This window comes from Festucalex cinctus, chromosome 7, assembly GCF_051991245.1.
Source record: "Festucalex cinctus isolate MCC-2025b chromosome 7, RoL_Fcin_1.0, whole genome shotgun sequence".
Lineage (NCBI taxonomy): Eukaryota > Metazoa > Chordata > Actinopteri > Syngnathiformes > Syngnathidae > Festucalex > Festucalex cinctus.
Window position 1 is genome coordinate 20,535,605 of NC_135417.1, and position 23,659 is coordinate 20,559,263.

General features: G+C 39.4%; 4 protein-coding genes across 7 annotated transcripts in view; 2 read left to right on the forward strand and 2 right to left on the reverse strand.

Moving 5' to 3' along the window:
* The first annotated feature begins 12 nt into the window (after positions 1–12).
* Positions 13–4,551, forward strand: LOC144022612 (solute carrier family 25 member 32-like). Its single transcript, XM_077527548.1, has 7 exons — positions 13–447; positions 1,598–1,748; positions 1,819–1,904; positions 2,021–2,175; positions 3,657–3,770; positions 3,942–4,087; positions 4,165–4,551. Exons 1-7 carry the CDS (start codon positions 255–257, stop codon positions 4,286–4,288), a joined length of 969 nt encoding a protein of 322 aa, XP_077383674.1. The 5' UTR covers positions 13–254; the 3' UTR covers positions 4,289–4,551.
* Positions 4,552–6,967: 2,416 nt separating this feature from the next.
* Positions 6,968–11,586, reverse strand: cthrc1b (collagen triple helix repeat containing 1b). Of its 2 annotated transcripts, none has more exons than XM_077526435.1 (4): positions 11,338–11,586; positions 9,100–9,321; positions 8,763–8,979; positions 6,968–7,454 (listed from the first exon to the last, which is right to left on the reverse strand). In XM_077526435.1, the coding sequence occupies exons 1-4, from the start codon at positions 11,461–11,463 to the stop codon at positions 7,312–7,314; spliced, it is 708 nt and encodes a 235-aa protein (XP_077382561.1). In that variant the 5' UTR covers positions 11,464–11,586; the 3' UTR covers positions 6,968–7,311. The 2 variants fall into 2 exon arrangements, with proteins under 2 accessions (XP_077382561.1, XP_077382560.1); XM_077526434.1 differs by having other exon boundaries at positions 6,969–7,454; positions 11,296–11,586.
* Positions 11,587–11,669: 83 nt separating this feature from the next.
* Positions 11,670–23,084, reverse strand: fzd6 (frizzled class receptor 6). The gene is made up of 8 exons (XM_077526429.1): positions 22,301–23,084; positions 21,014–21,399; positions 17,476–17,672; positions 16,828–17,407; positions 15,316–15,735; positions 14,173–14,321; positions 13,701–14,081; positions 11,670–12,920 (listed from the first exon to the last, which is right to left on the reverse strand). The coding sequence occupies exons 2-8, from the start codon at positions 21,185–21,187 to the stop codon at positions 12,773–12,775; spliced, it is 2,049 nt and encodes a 682-aa protein (XP_077382555.1). The 5' UTR covers positions 21,188–21,399; positions 22,301–23,084; the 3' UTR covers positions 11,670–12,772.
* klhl32 (kelch-like family member 32) overlaps positions 18,761–23,659 on the forward strand; it is a 38,156-nt gene continuing 33,257 nt past the window's right edge. Inside the window, exons 1-2 of one of the 3 annotated variants that reach the window (XM_077526431.1) lie at positions 18,761–18,881; positions 23,005–23,083. The gene's annotated coding sequence lies outside the window, so the exon portion shown is untranslated. The other 2 variants (XM_077526430.1, XM_077526433.1) reach the window with 2 other exon arrangements.

Consider the following 23,659-nt stretch of genomic DNA (forward strand, 5'->3'; position numbering starts at 1 on the left):
ACTTAAATTAATTTGAACAGCGGAGGCTGCTTGACATTTGGTTGGGTAATGTCACTCAAAAGTCCTGTTTGACGCCACATGTCAGAAACGTGGGTAACTAGTTAACATGGGTTCACAGTGAGACATTTCAAAGATGGTACATTGCTGCAACATCGTGACGGCATTATGGATAAGGTTATGACTTGCCTGAAGATTTGTGATCACGTTCTGTAAACGCAGTTAGCTTTAGCGAGCTACAGCTAAACTTGGTAAACATGAGCACACGCACAGATCACAGTACCGTCAACGTTAGTGATGGCAAAACGGGATCTGCTGTGTCACTCGCTGGACATGTGCAGCAGGTTTTCAAACATGTGAAGGTGGAAAACCTGGTGGCAGGATTAAGTGGAGGAGTTGTGTCAACGCTGGTGCTTCATCCTCTTGACCTGGTCAAAATCAGGTTTGCAGGTGAGCCAGACACAGTATTAACAATATCAACCACACTCATGTCCTGTTGGACGCTGTCGATATTTTAACAATGTAATCAGTAGAAAACTATTACATGAATGATGGATTTTATGGCCATTTCGGCAATTATTTGATATACATGATTACCTGGCTACGAGAGCTCAGATCTCGTGCTAGATTAGGCGTTTCCAGTTCAGGTCCTCGAGAGCCCATATGCTGCATATTTTTATCAGACATAGGGAACTCGATCCTGTCCTCGAGAGCCGCTGTCCTGCCTGTTTTTGATGTTCCCTCCGCCAACACCCCTGATTCCAATGATCAGACCTGCACGATCATTTGCTTCAGCGGTGTTGGAGGATGTAGACATTTTTAACAATCAGTATCTCTGTTCTGGAGAACTGGAGTTCCCTACCTCTGTTCTAGATGTTTCCCTCTTCCAACACCCCTGTTTCAGATTATCAGGATAGTAATCAGGCTACTGATGAGCTGATCATTTGAATCAGGTGTGTTGAAGGAGGGAACCATCTAAAACATGCAGGATAGGGGCCTTCGAGGAGTTGCACAGCCCTGCACTTGAGTTGCTAGTAAAGTGTTATATTACTAGAAATGCTAGTAACACACAGCTGTCAACTAATGCGACTAATGCAGAGCTACTGGTAGCATACCAAAGTTGATATACTCGTGTACAGAAATGTTATATCGTAAGGGGGAAAAAACATACTCGCTCATGGCTAGCTTTAACAGCCTCGTGGAAAGCCATTTAAGCATTTATTAGCATTATTATGATCAAATGACGTGTTTATTAGAAGCTGTTTTTGCATCTATTTAATATCAAGGTCAAGGATATCGAATCCACTGAACTTTTATTTACTTATTTTATTTATTTACCCTTGATATCTACCTTAAGGTTATTGTAGTGAGCCTAAAGTGGCAATAGTAGTGGGGAAAAAAAACAATACCAGTAAAATAGAGTCATTCTGTTAATGTGCACTATTGCCCCCCCCAAAAAAAAATAAATAAATAAATAAAATAAAATAAATAAATAAATAAATAAAAATTAAATAAATAAATAAGTGTTGTGATGGTTTTCCATGAAGGACCATTCACCACTTGAAAAGACTAACCACACTTGAATGTATTTTTCCTACAGTGAGTGATGGTTTGGAATTGAGGCCCAAGTATAATGGAATACTGCATTGTATGAAGAGTGTGTGGCACCAGGAGGGACTGAGGGGACTCTATCAAGGAGTAACCCCCAATGTGTGGGGTGCTGGAGCCTCTTGGGGTCTCTACTTTTTCTTGTAAGTCTGTTGTTTATGTATGTTTTCTTGAACATTCCTTTTGTACCATGACACACTGCTTCATCCACAGCTACAATGCGATCAAAGCTTATGTAAAGGAAGGCCGCCAGACAGAATTGAGTGCTACGGAACACCTGGTGTCTGCTGCTGAAGCAGGTTAGTTGAACTACTATACTGTATGTGACGTGGTACACTGTAATTAATGCTCTGTATTGTCATGCTGGAAGATATGGCAACGTTACACAATGTCATCTTTTTCCCTCTCTTTCCAGGAATTCTAACGCTCACCATAACAAACCCAATTTGGGTCACAAAGACCAGGCTGGTACTGCAGTACAGTTCTGACCCAAACAGTAAACAATATAAGGGGATGTTGGATGCCCTTTTCAAGATCTACCGCATGGAGGGGGTGCCAGGCCTCTACAAGGTCAGTCTACAGTACTAGCTACGTCTACGATAATCCCAGAAAGAGGGTGACTGCAACTACATTTGACTGTTATTGTCCATAATTACCACTAGAGGGCAATAATGTTACACTTTTGTGATGCCCCCTTTATTTTTGTAATATAAACAGTCATCTCCAAAAAGAGCTTAAACGTTCACTTCACTGTCTATTGTGTGCCACACACATACATATGTATCACACAGAGAAATAGGTCACACACTGGCGTGGCAAATTCCATATCTTGTTTCCATTTTCATGTATAAAAACAAGACTACTGTACATCCATCCAAACATCTGACTGACATTCTTCACTCACACAACATTAAGCAAACATTAATATTTGCTCTTCTCATATATACACACCACCAAACGTTCATCAACAGGGATTTTGGGGTGGGGGTACCTGTATCAATTCCGTGGGCTGGTGGCTGGGGAATATTGCTCTGCTATACTGTACTGTGCTTACATTATAATGGCAAACAATTGTATTTACTTCCCTGCATAATTTGCTTTGAATTGGTCGTTTGCAAAATTTTGAAATCACCCTTCACTAAGTGCTAATAATAAAAGTATTGGCAAGCATTAATAACATACATTTTAATGAAATGCAACACACAAGCGGAATGAAATTTTGTCTTTTTAACAAGGGTAAAAATGATCCGTTTTGATTGTTAATAATGCTAATAACTACTGTATACAAAATGGCTTTAAAATTGTTAAAAAATTACGCCAATACATACATACATAGTACATACATATTATACATTTTATAAATTATGTTTGGTCCAAAAGGAACTTACATAATTATAGTGCTTCTATTTTTTTTTTAAATTGGTCTTAATATTTGTAAATGCTTAAACATTTTCTTGTTCTTTGTACCAAAAAATAATCATTTGAATAATCGTGATTTCACTTGTTGCCAAAATAATCATGATTATCATTTTCTCCATAATCGAGCAGCCCTTCAAAAAATATTATAATACCGTTGAAAATGGCTCGAGCCAAGTATCCCTTTTAATTCTCAATTAAATGCCACCACTGTAGATAGAATCCTGATAGGAGGGTCACATTCAAAATTGAATAATTACTGTGGATTATAATAAGTGCTGTGTGCAGTGAATCCATTCTGTTAAAACATGTTTAATGTATTTAGAAGCAAATCTATGCTTTAACTTAACTTATTATATGTTGTGTAATTTGCAGTGGCGTAGAACTGTACTACATCATACAAGGAGTTATTGTATATCTTGTGTCCTTAAATAAGTCAACTAAAATATTAATGATCATAATCTTTTGTTATCAGTGGGCGTATTCAGTGTTTCATCTACGACTGCACTTAGCTAAGCACTACAAATTCCCTTTATCACAATAAGTAGTAGGCAATGGTAAATTGTATGATGTTTTGCTGTTGGATGATGTTTGAGAAAGTCAATCAAATTACTTACAAGCCATAATCTTAAAAGGGTTACGTTCCTGGTCTCTTTGGAACATCTCATGGTGCGCTGCAGTTTATGGCCTACGAGGAGCTCAAGAGAGACTACAATAAATACAAGCAAGTTCCTTCCGACGCAAAGCTGGTGAGTCATCGAACCTCACGAGCCGCAGACAGCCTCCTCTGAGTTTAATAGCACTCAAACCTTTCAGCTGAACCAGAGGCAGACCACAGTTGATGTACTTAAAATGTTGTATGACTCACTGCCGTACCTGCGACTTTTCTTGCTTCATCGATCTCTCCACCCATTCACCAGAATACTCTGGAATACATCACGATGGCGGCACTGTCCAAAATATTTGCGGTGGCGACGACATACCCATATCAGGTGGTGCGAGCTCGACTGCAAGACCAGCACAACAGATATGGCGGTGTTGTCGATGTCATCAGACGGACTTGGCGGTACGAGAATGGTGTATATATATTTATTTATGTATATTTATTTATAGTGTGTGTAATTATCACTGCCTTCTCTCCAGGAATGAAGGTGCTACTGGCTTCTACAAAGGCATCGTCCCCAACCTGATTCGTGTCACTCCAGCGTGCTGTATTACGTTTGTAGTTTATGAAAATGTCTCCCGCTTTCTCCTTGGCTCAAGTTAGCACGGTCCAGGAGTGAACAGGAAACGGACACATTTACACTGAAGTGCCAAACACGACACGAGTGACTGAATGGCCAGTCAGAAGATCTAGAGTCTGAACCGCAATACATGTACACTCACCTCTCAGTGCAGTTCATTGATTTCTGGCCAGTGCTGCTTGTTTGTGCTTACACCCTTAAGGATGTAATACTGATGGAAGGGTTTTGTTTGAACACAGATGAGCGTCTCCAATGGACTTTCATAAATTATAAATGTCACAGCAAAGTTTGCTTTTTCTATCTTTTGTCTGACAAGTGAGTAACATGCTGAAGATAAACAAATAGAGCAAGGGTGACATCAAGTTGTCAGTTTTAATTATAATGTAAAAAATACATAAATAAAAAGGATATCAATTTGTTATAACACATTCATATAATATTTGTATAATATTTGTATATCATTTACTGCCCAACTTTTTGCAACTGCACGCTTGCCTAAATTGTGTCATTAATTCCTAGGCAGATTAGAAAAAAAATATAAGCAGTCAATAGTTCATTACTGTTGCTTTGAAGAGGAAAAAAAAAAACGCTCTTTCAAAATGGAAGTTTTCCTCCTGTGATTTATTTTTTTAATCTGTTATTGTTGGGGGGGTTTGGAGCAGCATTTTCAATTCAATTTTCCTTGCTTTGTATTTTATATAGTTACATTTTGAAATATGGTAAATGGAGTATCTAGTTTAGCCATGTATATGTGCATGTATATATATTAGCTCCTTGCGTTTATACAATTCTCAGATCATAATTGAAATTTGCAAAAGAGTAAGTTCATTTCTTAAAACAATTGGCGCAAATAGTAGCATCATGGCTTCCGTGCAAGTCATTTTCTTTCTCAAAATCTTTAGTACATGGCTCTAAAGCAATAGTGTCAAACTTACGCCCCGTGGGGCGGATCAGGCCCGCCAAAGGGTTTAACCTGGCCCGTGAGATGATTTTGTAAAGTAAAAAATAATTTGTAATGTCGGACCAATTAATCAGATGGCCACAATCAAAACATTTACATTTAGAATTTCACAAGCAGTCCTCAGATGATCAATGAAACTTTTGTACGGGGAATCGTCCCGGATGTCATTATTTTACACAAATAAACAAACCGTAAGTTTAAGTTGTGTGTAAAATAATGACATCCGGGACGATTCCCCGTACAAAAGTTTCATTGATTTTTTTAAATCATAGACCGACATAAACATGTTAAATACTACACAAATTAATTACTGGTAACACAATAGATATGCCAAGGACATCCTTATAACATCAACTCATTTGCTCCCAAAAACGTATAAATACGTTCTATTTTAAATATTAACAGCGTTCCAAAGACTTATTTATACATTTTTTTGTTTGTTTTTTATGCTAGAGCATACAGAAGGCTTTGATGCAGCCTCTGAATTTAAAAGAACTGTTGATTGAAGCAATGGTAGTTATTACAAAAACGGCAAGCAGGAGGCAGCGGAGTATAAGAGATCAACCAGGGCCCTATTGCAACAAGCTGTTTCCTACACAGTTTTAAACAGATTTGTGAATCATGATAAACCTAGCTATATTCTAATGCTCATTGCTGCAAAACAGAAACAGATAGAAATATACTCCCCCCCTGTTTTAAGAAGAGACTCTAGTCTTTTTTTTTTTTTTTTTTGGTAGTTTCCATGTTTTTATAGCAATAGAACACAATATTCTGTGGGCCTTGCAAAATCAGTCAAAATCCAGGAAAACAGCCGGGAGCGAAGGGGGTTTCTTGAGTGAAAATGGCGGTGAGTGAATCCGTTAACTGCGCCACACAATTCATTCTGGGAACAATACATATCCAAAACAGGTAGATTTAACACGCCCAGAACACATACAGGCAAAGTGGTTCCGCGTTACGTTTGCATTCGTTATTTTTTGGAACAGTATGATTACAGTTGAGCTCCGTAATTTAGGGCTAGCCCACAAATAGCAAAAATCTGCGTATAATTGACGGCAAACGTTATATACCATTATTTTACCGATCCGGCTCACTTGGTAATATATTTTCCTCCAGGCGGCCCCTGAGCTAATATGAGTTTGACACCCCTGCTCTAAAGTAAATGCGTAGCTGAACATAACTGTGCTATTAGAATGACAAGTCTTGACGTGTCCTTGTGTACTGATAACAGTACACAATAGCAGTCAATTAAAAGTTGTCTGGTCATAAAACGATGTAAGTGGGATGTAAACTGGATTTATGTTTTGATGACAAATCCAGTATTCCAAATTGAAAGATACACCTTTGTGTGTATGGAAGATTTCACTTTTACTATTTGCAATGTAATTTGTTAACAAATCAACTCATTGTGATACAGAAAGGAAAAGATAGCACGACATAGCACAAATTGGGCCACAAGTCGTCATCCACATCACAATTAACTTCACTTGCTATGAGCTATTTTAGAAAACTGGTTGATCCCTTCATTAGAAAACGCCAAGATTCGCTCGCCTGGGGGAAAAGAAATCAAATTTGAAATATACAGAAATATGCTTGACATTATAACAACTTGTTCAACCATTTTCCATGTAAAGACTCATACGATGTTACATTTAGAACATTTTGATCAACATGCAACAGCAGAGAACTGTACAAAATCATTTGCATGGAAACGCTGAAACCTTCGCAACCTAAAATAAATGAAGCACTGCTTTTCAATTTTGGAAACTTTAAAAAGATTTTCTTTATTAACAGTGAAAAAGCATATTTAAAAAAAAAAAAAAAAAAAAGTCAAATGAGTACAAGTTTACATACTGGCAATTACTGCCGACAGCACCAGCGAGCAGAAAAAAAAATACAGCACAGTTGTGTTTTTCCTGGACATATGAATGGCCTGTAAAATAGTGAATTGTGTCAACAAAACATTAAAAGTTCCCATCAGTGTTGTTTTGAGGCCTCAGCAAACTGTACCTGCTCATTTTGGAAGACCAGATAACATACTCTTAGACTACCAGGGCTGACCCCATTCCTCTTATGTAACCGTTTTTATTTGGGAAGCTCTTCGATGATAATCCTGGAAACTGAATTCCACCCCGTGGATGCATCACCGCGGGGATAGTCAGCGCAGGTCCCCACCCATACAGCCACGTCCACCAACCCTGCTTTGACACCCTCGCATAGTCCTTCCACTGACACGGAAAACGAACAGAGACAAAGACAGGACACATAAATTGTAGGGAACACCCAAAATGCACGGCCACAAAACTATAGTGTATTATGATGTGATCTCTCCCACTGTTTACTTCCCAAGAGCCACAGAACTTAATGGCACCACACGAAATTTGTTTGTGCCTTTTAATTCTACAGAATTTAGTTGAGTGTGACGCAGTGGCAGCTGGTGAAGTTTTCACCGACGGGGGTGGATATTTTAAAATATATTTTTATTAGGTTTAACATGTCACTCATTAGCCTTTTATTAAAAGAAATAGTTTTAGCAGTAGAAAATTATACTCACTTGCATTTGCATAATAATCTGGTTGACTGTAGAAGCCTGGTTGAGCCCTATCCAATATGAGCAACATTAGACGAGGCGGCCATATTGGATGGGGCAAGTACCTACCGAAGCCACTCAGATCAGCTCAACACTAAATCAACTTTTTTTTTTTTTTTTTTTTTTCTGCTGATAAACTGGTGTCTACAAATGCTGTTTACATGTCCTGGTCATTATTTTTGAAATTTTAGTGCATGTTTGTTGAAAGCTTGATTTTGGGGCAAAAACCGAGTGTTTGGCGCCATCTTAAGGTTACACATTGGGATAAACACAAATTGGCTGTTTGTGCTCTAGCGTAGGAAAGGAACTCCGACGTAACTCGAGAACTCCCTATATTGTAAAAAAATGAGGTCAGAATAAAAAGAAAATAAATAAATAAAATATTGTGCTTTTTTATATTACAGCAATGCATATAAACACCTACAATCTCTAGTAAAACTTAATGTTGAGCACTTACTTGCTAATAAAAGCACACATTGAGTTCCTCCACATATTGACTCGGTGCACATGCATATTATATTCCCCTTCATCTGACTATTAGTGTGGATTTTAAACATAGAAGGGCCAAAACATGCCTTGTGAAAATTAAACTGCACAAAAAAAAGCCAGCAGAGGGTGCTAGAACTGCACAAATGGAAATCAACCCGACTTTTTTTTAACAGCTGTGCTGCTTTTAACATGACGACGACGATATTGTGGCAGTTTTAATATCGCAATATCAACATATTGCCGTTAATGTTACATCCCTATTTGTTTGGCTCCCTCCCACATTGTGAAAAGCACAATGCTCAAAAAGGTTTAAATAAATAAATAAATAAATTTTGCAATAGAGCACTACCAGCCCACAGGTTAGGTGGCACAAACAGACAGTAATATAGTGCAATAGTTATCCTCTACGTAGCCTAGTTCTAAATTAAAATTTTAAATGTAACCATTGCAGCCATACCTGAGGATGTTCTATGAATATTGATGGTTGAGTTGAGCTCTGGACTGCCTTGGTCCAGGTATATGATAGACTCTATGGGCAGTGGTGCCATGCACTCTGCTCCATTGAAAGTGAAGTACCATCTTTGGCAACATGCGTTCTTGCACTTGAGTCTGAGGGAGCCACTAAAGAGGACTCTGAGCGCGCTGTCCGAGCGCAGCTTGGTAAACGTACAGTCCTACAAAACACAGGGCAGGAGAATGGCATGTTTAAGGTCACTATTTACTTGAGATCAACAATTAAATCACATTCAAATTGACAACACGATACACATTGCTCGAAGGCAAATAGTACTTACAGCAATTTTTCCAAGGTCGATCCCATAATTCAAGGAGTTCCAGGCGCACTGCTTGTAGTTGGGCCTCCAAGGTTCCTCGAAGATCTCGTTGACACATTCGCCCTTCTCCCCTTTGAGTCCGTCACGTCCGGGGATGCCCGGCGTTCCCGGAATGCCGTTGGCCCCTGGGTTACCGTCCCTGCCGGGAGTTCCTGCTGGACCCTGCATGCAGCTGCTGCCATACTACAGGAACAAGCAAGTCGGAGTAAATGTTGAGAATTGAATCAGTGGACTTATTATGTAACTTCCTGTTGGCTGAAAGCTAAGGTTAGCTAGCTGTAATAGCTATAATATTTGAAAGCCATGTAAATAAACAAACTCCTAGTTGGTTGTAACTATATTTCTTATTCTGTTCATGCTGCTATACGTATTTAAATAAATGCCACATCTTACTCAATTTGACTCAACTATATACACAGGCCTGCTAAAAACAGACCCATTCAAAATGAAGGCCTTGCTTGACTGCACAAGTTCTCTTTGTCCTGAATATTGCATTGTCGATCATACAATACATGTACAATACTGCACACACAATTTTTTTTTTCCATTTTTAGCAGAACCTGAACATGACCAAAAGGGCATTAAGTTTAGAAATGGCAGCAGTATATGACAACAAAGAGCTTTTTACTCCCCATTCAATGACATCTCTCAGTTTGAATCCCTGGGGTGGAGTCTAAAACTGTACTTCAGAAGATGAGCATCTGGAAAAATGCCTTCATATAAAAGGGATTTGTGGCGTTCTAATGTCTTGTGGGGAAACAGATGGCCAAGGGTCTGTTTTAGTCATGAGTGGCTGGATTGATCTGCTGAAGTGACATTAGTTCTGAAGGAAACTGAGCAGCCTGTGGTCAAAAACAGCAGACTAAGCATTGCTGGAACATATACCTGAAATTTGGACCTACCATTTGACTATGTATGGTCTGTTTAAAATATTACAGTGTTTCATTTAGAAGAACATTAAGAAAACATCTCAGAGTTGTATTTTCTGTTAGATTTTCAGAGTAGACTAATGAATGGATCCACTGTCCACTTGGCCACACTGCTGACTTTTATGCCGGCTTCCAGCTCAAAATTTGGTGCTGCCTGCATGAATTATACAGAATATTCCAAACACACAACCCGTTACTGTACGTGAAGCATAAAGGCGGTATTTGGCCCTAAGAGTTGAGAACTCAGATGCATTTCATGCCTCAGCTGGAACATAGTGAAGGGAGGACTTCAGATGTCCAGAGTAAATAGAGTGATTGGCTTCTCAGGATGAAGGGAGAAAAAAAAAAAAAGATTACTATGCTGTTTGAACAAAAAAGATTGTCCGCCCTCAGATAGCTGAGTGCAGTTTGGGGTTCCAATGCCACAAGATTATATTATAGAACAACATGCTGTTCAACATCCTTCCACTGTGGTGAGAAAAGTGCAGCTCAGAAGTACTACAGGTCTTTGGGAATACTAAAGGTCTTTGGGAAGCTTATAAGAGCAAAATGGTTTCCCAACGTGGGGTGTACAGACTTCTAATGAGAAGCTGAGGGAGGTCTGGAAAGTCTTTGCTAAATAAACAGTTTGAACTTTCATTTGATCGATTCCCAAGAGAGGACAGAGAATGTGTGCATTCTATCCCACCAGTGGCCACCCACTACGCTACTTAAAAATCTTTTTTTTTTTTTTTTTAATTAAGGATTTATCTTGAGTAGTGAAAGTTCATACAAAAAACAAAAAAACAAAAAAACATTGATAACCATATAAATAAAGTCTATATTGCCCCCCCCCCCCTTTTTTTTTTTTTTTACATTGAACTCAATGCTTGAACAAAATATAAAATAGAAAAAGACACAGGCATTTTGCTTCCTGTTTGGCTTTATCCCTGTCACCAAACCAAAGTTGAAATAATAATACAGAAGCAGCAGGCTATATTTCAAAAACTGCAGCATATAATTCTAGGGGCCAAGTCAGTGTGGACCCACGTGTGGACATTTTAACCATAGACTGTGGGCTGTCGTATTATCAATTTAAGTATCTCAAACACAAGCGTGTGCTTTAATTATTATTTCTAAAGCGTGGCAGACTCATCTGGGACGCAGCAGACTCGCCCACCAGCTCCCACTAATTGAAAATGCCACATGGCTTTATCATAAGTCGACAGTTATTTGCAATCTGTCTTACCTGATCAAAATCAGGATCCTTTCGGTATCCTCTACTTCTCACCTTTTCCACGCCATACACGGGGAAAGTCAAGCAGACGAGCAGCAGCAAAAGGCTTTGAACAAGAGGAGACATCATACGGTGCAACTGGGCGCTCTCGCTGGGAACTTTTGAAGCGTCAGCTTGCATTCAAGCTTGCACTCTTTTCAATCCAGGGGGAGGGCAGGACCAGCGGGAAAGAGTTAGTCAATGCTCTTGAAGAAAGCTGTTCCAAAGCAAACAGCCCAGCAACATGCATGACGTTCATGTACTGCACTTTGGCATGCATGCGTGGCGATCATGGGGATAATTACAGTATGGGGGGAAGACAAAGGGAGAGAAAAAAAAAAAGCATATTTATGCATGCAATAAATCTTTTATTCAGTGTTTGGTATAAAAATACATAAGAGAAGCTAAATTTAAAACAGTTAGGAAAGCAGCAGCAAGACAATGTCACAAAGTAGATACAATAAAAAGCTAGGTCTCTATCAGCATCCGTAACAGATGAACATTCCACAAAGGCTCCCTTTAATTGGCCACACTGAGACCACCATGTTACCTTTCTGTTTAAGGAAAACTACATTCCTTGCACAGCAAACTAGAGAATAAATCAAACTACACATAAGAGAATAACTTTAAAAAAAAAAAAAGAAGAAAGTACATCGTGTCATACGTTTTATAAATAACCCCGTAACAAATTTGCAAATGATCATTTTTTTAAATTCCATTTTAAAAATAAGTAGTGTCTGGTCCCCAAATCGAGATTTGTTTCCATAGACTGATTTTACAATGGGATGCCAACGCTGACATCATGTGAAACATCTGGGTTTACCTTTAAAATCGAGGAACTTCTCAAATTAAAAACACATTTAAAATTAACATTCACTGGACAGAAAGAGAGTAAAAACTGTACAACGGAAACAGGCAGGAAAACAACAACAAAAAATACATTGAGAAAACTTTGTAAAATTCTGCTTAAGTAGCAGAACAAGACTTACTACATGAGAGACAAGCCGTGCTTATAAGGAATACATTTAAAAACCACAGGGACACTTCCCTCACAATGAAGGTTTGGAAACATGACCTCACATTAAAATACCCAGTGTTGTGACTAATTCATGGAATGGAGGAGGGAAAAAAAACGAACATTCACATTAAGACTTCCATTGATCTTGTCATAAAAGAACAGAAGACTCATGGTGTCATATTAGTCCACAGGTAATATAGTAGTTGGCATACAGCTGTTTAGGCAAACACTTGGCTAAAGGACGGCATCTTTTAAATTATCTCAGAATGCAGATAGAAAAAAAAAAATCTACTTTAAAAATGGTGGAGGTAAATATTACACTGTGGCTATGCACATGAAGTAACTTTCCCTCAACTAACTGATACAATCGGGGTCAAATGAAGCATCCAGCCTGCCATCAGTTGCACAGGGACATTTTGCAAACCGAGTGCCTTAGCAGTGACTGTCCTTTATGTCCTTTTTCTCCTCAGACACCTGCTGGTGGGTGGAGTCTTCAATGCTGGTAGATGGGCTTAAAGCCAAATCCTGCTGTGCCATCGAAACTGGTCTGACCTCTGACTGCTCACTCTTTGGTGTCACCCTAGGGCACAAATGTAAAACTTCAACAATAGAGTAGCATGGTGGCTTCAATGTCAGTTCTACAGTAGAATGTTCCGGAAGGCATATAATTTGTAATAACAATGTGAAAGGGACAGCAACATGAAAAATACACTTTTTGGAGCTTTTAGCCGTGTTAAAATGTTAATTCCTCAACAAACATATGACCGAAGTGGTATTTCCTCCATGGGAAAGTAACAAAAATAGCCTTTACCAGTACACATTCTGTCCAAATGAATTCAAAGCAATCAATTATCCTTCACATTTGCAACGCCAAAGTGCAATGACAAGTGGCTGTGTTAAAATCCCACAAAGGTTCTGGCTGACACTTGTGTAAACTACAAGTAAAACTTTCACACTATTGAACCTCACTGAACGAATAGTATAGTGGTTAGTGTGCTCGTTCTGTAAACAGCAAGTCCCTGGTTCGAGACCAGCTCAGGTTTTTTTCCCCCTCCTTCTTTCCTCTCTAACCCTCCTCCTCCACGATTTCTTGCGGCAAGGAGCTGTTTTGTTTCAAATGTTTATTGAAGAACTGATGGCTTGCATTCAGACTAGCGAAGTGCTCAAACACAGATCTCCAACAACAGGCTGCAGTATGCTCGCCGGGGGCGCGGCAATCACACGGGGAGAGGCGGAGTTTTACTAAATCGAGCATTTTACTTGCGTGTTACAAAACACCTAATATTTCATAAAAAATTACATCACCATGGTGTCAAAGGTAATATTTAATCGTTATATGCCTATAACTCAATTGACTTACCTTGCATCCGGTACTCTGCTGTGTAAACTCCCTGACTGGCAGCTAACTTTACCGGAGCTCCCCCCTTTGCTACGTCTCTCTCCACCTTCTCGCTCTCGCTCCCTATCTTCACGTCTGGAGCTTCGACTTGAAGTGCCCTTGTCCATGTGCTCCCTCACAGTGCCCTGGGTATGCAGCTCATGATTTCCCAGAAGTGATGTTCCTGCACCAATGGACGGGTTGATTGGTGTGGCACCTGTGCTTGTGCCCATAGACTTTGAGATGACCTTGAGCTTGTGTGAGGTCGACTTGTAGTGCTTCTTCTTGTGCTGGACACGGCTGTTATGCTTGAGGAAGAACTCGCAGGACTCCTGGAGCACCCGTCGGCTCTCATTGATGGGACTGCGGAACAGGAAGCAGACAGAAGTGAAGCCAAAACCTACAAATGTCTGTCATCAATGGCAACATGACAAGGTAACCAAAATGTCCTTACTCGCTTTTGCGGGTCCTGTTGAAAAAGTAGGCCCACTCAGAGCAGGTCTTTTTGCTGCTGACCCAGAATACTGCAGATATTCCAACAACCAGGGTCATCAAGTACTTTACCAGGAACAAAGTGAGGTCAGGACGCTCATGCTCGGTTGTCTGAGATGGAAGAGACAAAATATTCAACATTTATGGAGTAAAGTGTGAGTCAACCCTAAACTTTTCTTGACAATTACATATGTGACCTCACTAGTCTAAGCATGATATTCTGATTATTACATCTTTTGGAATATGAGTTATGTAGCAAAAACCCAGCCATTTTTATCCATCTCAGGGGGCGGCCATTTTGCCACTTACTGTCGACTGAAGATGACATCACAGTTGCTCAAGGCTCAGGCAACGACCAATCACAGCTCACGTGTTCTCTGAAGCTGAGCTATGATTGGTTGTTACCTGAGCAACTGTGATGTCATTTTCACTCGAATACAAGTGGAAAAATGGCCGCCTTCTCATAGTGACAAAAACTGCTGGATTTTGCTGATTAGCTCATTACACTAACACAATATTAACCAAAATACTGTATTTAGACGAGTGTGGTTGCATAGAAAGATATTCTAAAAAATAAAAATAAAAAAATAGAAAATGTTTGGGTTGTATTTTGCACTAGGCACATAGAAATTTTGTTTCTTTAATTTGAATGATCCCAAAATTTGGACTTATACACATTGTTTCCTCAATGGCTCACACTGCTCTCCATTAACATTTTGTGCGGGAAAAGAAAATCAATAATTGACAATAAATGTCCGATTTAAAAAAAAATCTGCCATGCAATGACGCTGCAACGAGTGCACTGCGATATAGCGAGGGACGACTTTTGTGACCGAGTATAAAACCCATAAAAAGAACTTGTTTTGGGTAGGGTCATGGTGTCATTGTGTTAAGGCTCTGTATTTGTTCCCTTGTGATGAGGAGGATGCTACCAGTTGCTATGCAGTTGTTATGGTCCTTTAATTGTCACTCTTAGGTCTTGTATTTAGGTTCTACATTTATTACGCTTATTTTGTCATATAGGCCTGTATTCTGTCATACACAATTGTGCCTTACCGCAGATGGAGTTACTGAGTGACACTTTTGTCAGTTACAGTACGCTCACCTTGTATGAGCAAGGGATGCTGTATTCTTGGCAGCGGTCGTTGATCCATGTGTTCTCCCAGGTGCTCCGCCGACTCTGTTCATAGGTGTAGCATGCTAACAGGGTGACCAGTGGGACCAGGTAGAGGCAGCTGAACACACCTATGCGGATCATGAACTTCTTGAGTTTCTCCTGGTTGCGCTCATCGTGCTGGATAACTTGCCGCACGTGGTTCAGAGAAATGATGCCGGCGAGGATGAGGAAGAGGCCGACTATGACGCCCACACACAGCGGAGCGATGACAAAGTAGCGCAGGGCCTCCAGATCGTAAAGTCCCACGAAGCAAACCCCGCTAATGTTGTCCCCTTCAACCTTGTTCAAAGCTAGCAGCATGACAGTTAGCGCTCCAGGGATTCCCCAGGCGACAGAGTGGAACCACACCTAAAAGGCACAATACACAAAGATACCTTTGAACAGCATGCAACATTGACCTTGAGGAATATTAAAGCCTGTCACTTCTGTACGACGGCGCATTTGTATTAGGGCCACGTATAAATATATAAATATATATATATATATATATATATATATATATATATATATATATATATATATATATATATATATATATATATATTTTAGAGGGTGGGGGCAATATTCCAAGGAAAAAAAACTCAAAAACAAAGGAAATACAAAAAATCTTAAAAAAAAAACAAAAAAACAAAACAAAACAAAACTAGAAACTTACGAGAAATACACGCAAGCATACTTATCGACTGTTTTTGCCAATAGTTTTCGGTCGGGTTTCCAAATAAGGAGATATATTAATTGCCTTAGCAGCGACAAAGACGCCTTGCTTTGCTAAGGTCCACACGGACGATCAAGCATTTAAATTAATTTGTTAAAATGTATATTTACTTGTACATTTATGTTTCCAGAATTATTATTTACATACATAGATACATACATTTTGGTTTTGGTACAAGTGTCTAAGTTGATGTGTCGAATCTGCTGCTCTCCGTCATTCACTTGCATTTACTTAAAGTATGCTAGCATCTGATTGGTTAGAGGGATTAGGAAATGTTGTCGCTCTAGCTGCAGTGTGTTACAAGTTTAAATTTAAGGATGCATTTGTCTCCATCCTGCCTTTTCATTTTCTAAAGTGTTCCATTAACCACCAACGAATCCTAACGATTAGACTATAGCTACGTTACGTGTATTTCTCGCAAATATCTGAGATTTTTTCTTGCAAATATGCCACTTTATAGTCGCGAATTTGCCACTTTACAGACTTATAAATTTACAAGCTTTTTTTTTTTTTTTGGGCAAATTTGCCACTTTATAAAGTGGCAAATTTTACAGCTTCTTTTCTCAGAACATTGCCCCTCCCCTCTAAAAAATATATTTATACATGGCCCTAATACACCGTCGTACTTCTGAACACATTTGAAGCCTTAAATGATTTTCAATCTTGTCAGAACTGGGCCAATTATTTTCACCTGTTCACTTTCAAGGATAATCTTTTAATCTTACCGCTTTCTTCTCTATGGCTTCACAGCTCCATTTGGGTCCAGCTGCCAAGAACCAGGTGATGGTGAGTATGACCCACCAGACGATTCCAGCGATTGAGAAGAAGTAGAGTAGCATAAAAAGCAGAGTGCAGCTTTTGCTTTGAGAGCCCAAGACAACCGTGTCCACACCAGTAGGATTGACTGCTTTGCTGCAGGCTGCACTGTTGCCTAGCAGGAAGCCAATGAAGTATATGAGCGAGACAAAGCTGTAGCAAACTGCATAGAAGATTATGGGACGCTCGGGATAGCGAAAGCGTTTGACATCGATGAGGAAAGTAAGGAAGGTAAAGAGAGTGGCACCCAAGCAAATGATGGAGCAAACCCCAATAAAAGTCTTGGCAAATTCAATGTCGTGGGGTTTAAAATACATATTGGAACAAGGTGGAGCACAGTCTTGAGCTCCCAGGAATGATGCGCCGTGGCCAGGTTTGGCTTTTAACTGCAGTGGGCACCAAAAGCCCAAGTCCCTCTTAGCAGATGTGGAGGTCATTGGGGTGGTTGCAGGAAGCTTGTAATCAACTCCAAAGCCACATGAGTCAAGTCTAGAACAGAATAAACATTTCAATGGACTGATCTAGCAGAGATCGTGTCACACTCTACTTGCACTTACTTGTCACACTGCAGCTCAGGAGGCCAGATAATTCCAAAAATCTGAATGTTCTCCTGACAATCGGACATTACAGTCTCACAGTCTTCTCTGCAAGGCTGTAGCACCGTATTCTCCTCAGTGCATTGTGGGAAAAAAGCCTGGCACAGGAAGTCATGGACATTTGGGGAACAACCAAGATTTGCCAAGGGCATAAATGGCTGCAATGACATGAATGAAACAATGTTCAGAATAACAGCTGAGGTAACTTGTTCAGACCAAAGCAAAAAATACATGTTCCGGTTTATGTCACAAATTTGGTCCAGATTCAAATAGCTCACACCGACTTCTTTGATCAGTTGCTGAGTAAAACTTATGGGACAACGTACAGAATATGAGCTTCTAAAATGTTTGTAAAATGATATCGAGCTGTCGAAATTAATTAATTATTAATTAATCCAATCAGTCGATTGAATAATCGACAGATTAATCGATTCTAAACATATTCTATAGTGACAGCACTAAAATCAGTTTAATAAAAACCTGTGTGAGAACACTCAGGAATAGTTAAAAAGTTTGTTTTAATGAGTTCAAGTGTGTTTAAATCATGTGGGGTGGGAGGGGTAAAACAACAAGAAATTATATGGACTCGCTTACAGATGTTCACCCATAGCGGAACACATCTCCCACAATAAAGGGCCATTTACTGTTTGGGTTGGGTTCTATATTTTTTCTGTTAACTTACCATGCTGGTGGCAGTAAATTAATTTGTGGACATATGGCCAAGAGGCTCTTGGCCAGCACAGTGCTTGTGATGTTTAACATCCCGCAATACACATCAATAGCTTTACTATTATATCATAACATACAGGTATATGGATTATTTAGAATAACTCATCTACCACTGCTAATCCACTAATATTTGTAACCATAACAAATGCATCAACACAGACTGCTATTCAATCTTTTTTTTTTTTCCTCTGCTGAAATCCAGTCCGGCAGGCCACATCTCTGGGGCCACTGTGTCGCTCTCACAGTAAGTATCCTTGTTTCTCCCCAGTGGAGGTTAAGGAATCCTTGTCAGTGAGTTCCTCTTGCAATGTTAACAAGTACAAACTGTCCTTATGTGGTCAGCACTCAGTTGGTTGAATTTTCTATTCAAAAGTTAACATCCTCACCAGCACCACTCTCAAAACTTGAGGTGCCTCTTTGTAACAGTATGTCATTGCTTGATTCAATCCCTTTTGTATTCTGGCACGTCTCACTTTCAAATACAGGTGAATGCTAGTGGAATGTTGGGCCAGGCCAGGGGCTAAACAAGGGAAGGTCTACTCCAGAAAATCCTTTGTGATAGGCTCAAGCTCAAGATCAGGCTGAGTCGGACGCCTGGCTGATTACACGTCCGGACACTGCATACTTTCTCAGAGGAGGTATGACTGTGTACAGAAGATGAAGCTAGTGAGTGATTAACAGCGAGAGCGTATTCATTGTGGTATGCAGCGCAGGCTTTGTGTGACTCTGGGCGTGTCCATCCCCTTCCTGAACAAATCAAAGGCACCACACAACAAAGTCGATGATTAGTTGCCTGTAGCTGAGACTGATGTGAAATCAGAAGCCTTTAACTTTGCCAGATGACACACAAAAGATTCCCTCAGCACATAACTTTTCATGCTTACCATTCTAACATGCAACCCAAAACCTTTAGCCTTTGGGAAGGTGATATGATGCAACATATTACTGACGTCGCTCATGCAATGCACTTTCTAATTTCACTGTGAAATCCAACATGAGTGCATAAATGTGTGTATTTTGCCAAATAGATGCCCTCCACACTAAGACACTGTGCTCCGGAGTAAAATAATAATAATAATAATAAAAAAATAGACAATGTCACTTTAAGATAAAATGAGCTAACCTGTTGCCTAGGCTCGTATCTCACAGAGCGAGGTGGGCCTGCGAGGATGCGTACATGATCGTTTTAACCTTGGAACGAGTGTGAACAAAACCAACCAATGGCTGTTTTAACAGGGGTACTTCTAAAAGAATGAAGACCCAAAGACTGTACAATTTGGAACTCAACCAAAAATATATACTTCTTAGTATAAATCCCATTTAAAAAAAATAAATAAATAAAAATCAGTCCACCGTTACATATCATGCAGGACACCACAATATCACAAAAAAAACAAGCAAATCTAATCAGACAATAACATAAAAGGACTAGAGGTGCCGAATCCAAATCCAGAAAGTAAAAACACTGCAGTTTGGTTAGCCTCAGGTGCTAGGTAGTTAGCTCCCTAGCTAGCTCATGGTGCTCGTTTACCTTCTAGCTAGCTAGCTTTCTAGCTAGGGGTAGGGCTAAAGCCAAACTGTGGCAGGGTTTTTACTTTTCTGGACCAAGATTTGCCAACTCTGAAAAGGACTGTGTGTAATGTGAATGTTTGCTTTATTCTTTAATTTTTTGTGACACTTGTTCTAAAAAAGGAAAAGGTTCATCAAGAGGTGTTAAGGGTAGAATGTTTGCTAGATGTTGAAGTTAAATGAACTCTCATCAAATGTAATAATAATGTCCAGCTTTCCATGCACGTCAATACTTATTATTCAACTTAACTCTTTGACCGCCAAAAACGTTTAATAATGATTAGTAAAATCACGATGTATGCCGCCATAAACGTTAAATGATGTCAACTACATTTTTTTTTTGTTTTTTAACACCGTCTAAGTGCAGCACGTGCCGCCTGATCAATGAGTTGTGGAAGCAAAAACACTATCTATGGCCAACAGATGGCAGCATTGTATCTCTTTTAAATGGGCTCATTGCGTATGAAATTACAATGAAACATGAAATTGAACGTTTTCAAGGATGATGTAAATGATCAAAGCCTTTGTCATATTAAAGTTTTTTTTGATAATGTGTAGCAGTAAAAGAGTTAAAGATGTTAAGTCAAAAGATTTCTAGTTTAACACAGCATTGTGATTAACATTACATTTGCGTAATATTACGGTAATTAAGATGAAAAATCTTTTCTTTTTTTTCCAATCTCAGTGCGACGCCCATTTTGCCACTTGTTGACTGAAAATGACATCACAGTGACAAAGGGCTCAGATAACAACCATCATGGCTCACCTGCTTGCTCGTTTGGTCACATGGCATTTGAAAGCTGAGTCCTTATGTGATGCCGTTTTCAGTCGACATCAAGCAGCCAACATGGTCAGTCTCTAATAGCCATGAAAACGTGTGGATTTTGCTGCACAATTCATATTCAACATATACAAAATTAGTCAGAATGCTGTGTTTGGGCTAGTGGGGGCGCTATTACAAATAACATTTATTCCCTTTTAAGGTAGAGGGCTACTTTGTATTTGATATTTTACAGTGGTTACTTTTTTTTTTTTTTTTTTTTTTACATTTGTGCAACAGTTCATTTTAATCAATAAATTGAATGAGGTATATTGGCAAATCACTTTTGCTTGATGCTTTTGTCATTTGTTACTAAAGTTAAGACAGAGTGTTTTTTTTGTTTTTGTTTTTTGTTTTTGTTTGTTTATGAAAAAGACTCACCTTGATTTTACTGGCCGCAACATCCTGATCATAGTGCCCCATCATGTTGGGAAAGAAAGTCATGTTGTAGGACAACCCCATACACCGATGAACGTGAATTGGTTCGCAGGTGAAGAGGCTGTGAGAACTGCAGCGTTGCAGCCACAGCAGACCCAACCACACCAACATCATCATGGAAATTTGGGGATAGTTTACTTTCCAGCGTGAATAACGTGCTTCTTTTAAGTTTAGTTTGAGGATATCTTAATCAAAATAGTCAAATGCCCTGACTCTCACTGTTCCACTTATCCAGGGGTCATCTCAGTGGAGGCATTGGCAGGAGTAGATGGTGCAGCTTCCCCATTAGCCTGCATGTGCTTTTACTTAGTGAGAGGTATCCAACATGACTGAAAATAGAAGAAAATGGTGCAGAGGTTATACGTCCAGCAGTTTACGTAAATTGCCACTGTTTATCAAATCTATGCTAGCACGCAACTTGGTGGCATGCAGAAGGAAAAGACTATTATCAGACCAACCTAACACATATTTATTGTACTGTCATCAAGAAGATGAAATGTAACTCATGAACTCCTCATTTTCCCATAGAGAGCTCTTTAGCGCCAACAAAAAGACATTGGTTAGATTTGTAGCTATGTGGACCATTAGGGTGGGAATGTTAAAAAAAAAATCCATGTTGATTCAGTCGAATAAGTCTCAACTTGTTCGGACACAATGATGAACATGACTTTTGGGAATGTATACTTGCAATATTAATAAACTGGAAACTTGAATGGATGAGACCACCGTAAATACTACTCTAGTAAGTTTTTATGGATAGTATAATCTACTATTTTATTATGTGTAAAATGCAGTATGACAAATGCATAGATTATGGCTTACTTTCATCCACACGTTATAGCGGAGTCACTTGCATTTTACAAATAACTTTCTGGTTACGTTGGAGGTTTTCTATTTCAGTTATGTACTTTTTACTTTCTAGTATTAAGAGGGAATGTCAATGTGCACCGTAAAACAACAACATATACATAACATGCATTTCAATGACTAAATCTATACAGCGTCGTCATGGCGAAACGGAACGAACAAATATCGCATGTTAATACCCGTAAATATGTAGTGATAGAAGTTTGAATATACGATGTGTCGTCAACAAAGCACCAACCTCTCGGAGTGCGCAGTAAACATCGATGGCTCGACTGCCAACCATGGAAAGGGGGCCCAAAACAATTTCGGAAGCTACACAAAAATTTGAAAAGCTAAAATAGAGGAATAAACACAGAAACTTACCAACAACAGTTATGAATCGAGTTCGAGCTGAAGATGACTGCATGGATAAACTTTGGAGTGAATTCGGAGTGAAATTTGATAGTGTGTTTCCTGAGGGGGGGAAAAAAAAAATCAACAAGCTCCCATTGGTCTACTCCAATCTCGTGCTGCCTTTACGTCCATGGGAAAGTTGTGATTTTCTTTTTAGTGGGCGCCATTTATTTTGATATGTAAATTAGTCGCTAACCCGCCCCGGAAAATAATTTTGAATATACAGTTACTGTATTTAAAACGTGTTACTCCTTCAGTTGTACTGTGTCCCCTTTTCCTATATTAACCTTTGCTAATGCTGTGGTCGTTGTCGGTGGTTGGTTTTGTCGCAGGAATGAATATACCAAAAATAAAAAATAAAAAAAACAATAAGTTACTGGTAATTTTAGTGGAAATGGACTCAGCAGTTGAAGCTGGGCATCTGAAATTTCAGGCAGCGATCCTTTTCCAAACCCGACGAGGACCCCTGGTGTCCAACCACCGACGTTGCTATTCCCATATTATCCACTTGGAGACGCTAGGTCCCCCCATTTGTCCATATTCATGTGACCACCGGGGAGGCGGAGTTTTGTTGTAACATTTTAGGTGCTACACTGTCACTAACACAAATAAAGTGCTGTTGACAGTTACACGCCGTTTTCACCGTCGTCTTTGCTTTCTTATTTTGCCTGCAGATGTGCTTCAGTAGCGGCGGGCTCGGACAGTTTTATTGTCAGAGAGGAGTCGGACGAGGACAGGACACTGACATATAAGGTGGGTGAGCTGTGTAGCACACAGGATGACAACCATGCATTCCTGAATGTGAGTATACATATTGTGTATGATGAAATTAAAAGGATTTATTACGTGGAACAAAGCGCTGGCCTGTTGCTAGGAAACTCTTTGAAAGCTGGAAGCTTTTGGAAAGTGATAATCAGACTCAGTGCATCCATCGTGTCTACTATTTGGCAACGCATGCCTCCTTCCCCATCATTCACCTTTTCATGTTGTGTTCGAGTCTAAATCCGTATTTTGTCTAATGTGACATATAGCATATTATCAATCAGTCTAGTGAGTATTAGTGTTTGCAAAAAAAAATAAAAAAAATGGCCTACTTCTTGGGATCATCTGACCATCATATTAATTTTCCACCATATGACTGAGCACAATGACAAAAAGACACATGGCATGATCACGATCTGCAAACCTGTGTTGCTTTTAGAATTGCACTGACATGCCCTTCCACCCCCTCCTGTTATGTAACTTAGACTATTTAATGTGACAGTAATATTGGTCTTTGATTAGAGATGCAAGGCGGCTCCTTCTCGACCTTATCTATCAGATGCATTT

Bases quoted from the DNA above. Each gene is read 5' to 3' on its own strand.
- LOC144022612 (XM_077527548.1), top strand. From the start codon at position 255: ATGAGCACACGCACAGATCACAGTACCGTCAACGTTAGTGATGGCAAA. The intron at 3,771-3,941 runs GTGAGTCATCGA...CCCATTCACCAG, and splicing joins TTCCTTCCGACGCAAAGCTG to AATACTCTGGAATACATCAC. The intron at 4,088-4,164 runs GTACGAGAATGG...CCTTCTCTCCAG, and splicing joins GTCATCAGACGGACTTGGCG to GAATGAAGGTGCTACTGGCT.
- cthrc1b (XM_077526434.1), bottom strand. From the start codon at position 11,463: ATGCAAGCTGACGCTTCAAAAGTTCCCAGCGAGAGCGCCCAGTTGCAC. The intron at 8,980-9,099 runs GTAAGTACTATT...TGTGTTTTGTAG, and splicing joins TCGACCTTGGAAAAATTGCT to GACTGTACGTTTACCAAGCT. The intron at 7,455-8,762 runs GTATGGCTGCAA...TTTCCGTGTCAG, and splicing joins TATTCATAGAACATCCTCAG to TGGAAGGACTATGCGAGGGT.
- fzd6 (XM_077526429.1), bottom strand. From the start codon at position 21,187: ATGATGATGTTGGTGTGGTTGGGTCTGCTGTGGCTGCAACGCTGCAGT. The intron at 15,736-16,827 runs GTAAGATTAAAA...TGTGCCTTTTAG, and splicing joins AAGCCATAGAGAAGAAAGCG to GTGTGGTTCCACTCTGTCGC. The intron at 12,921-13,700 runs GTAAGTCAATTG...TTTGTGCCCTAG, and splicing joins AGCAGAGTACCGGATGCAAG to GGTGACACCAAAGAGTGAGC.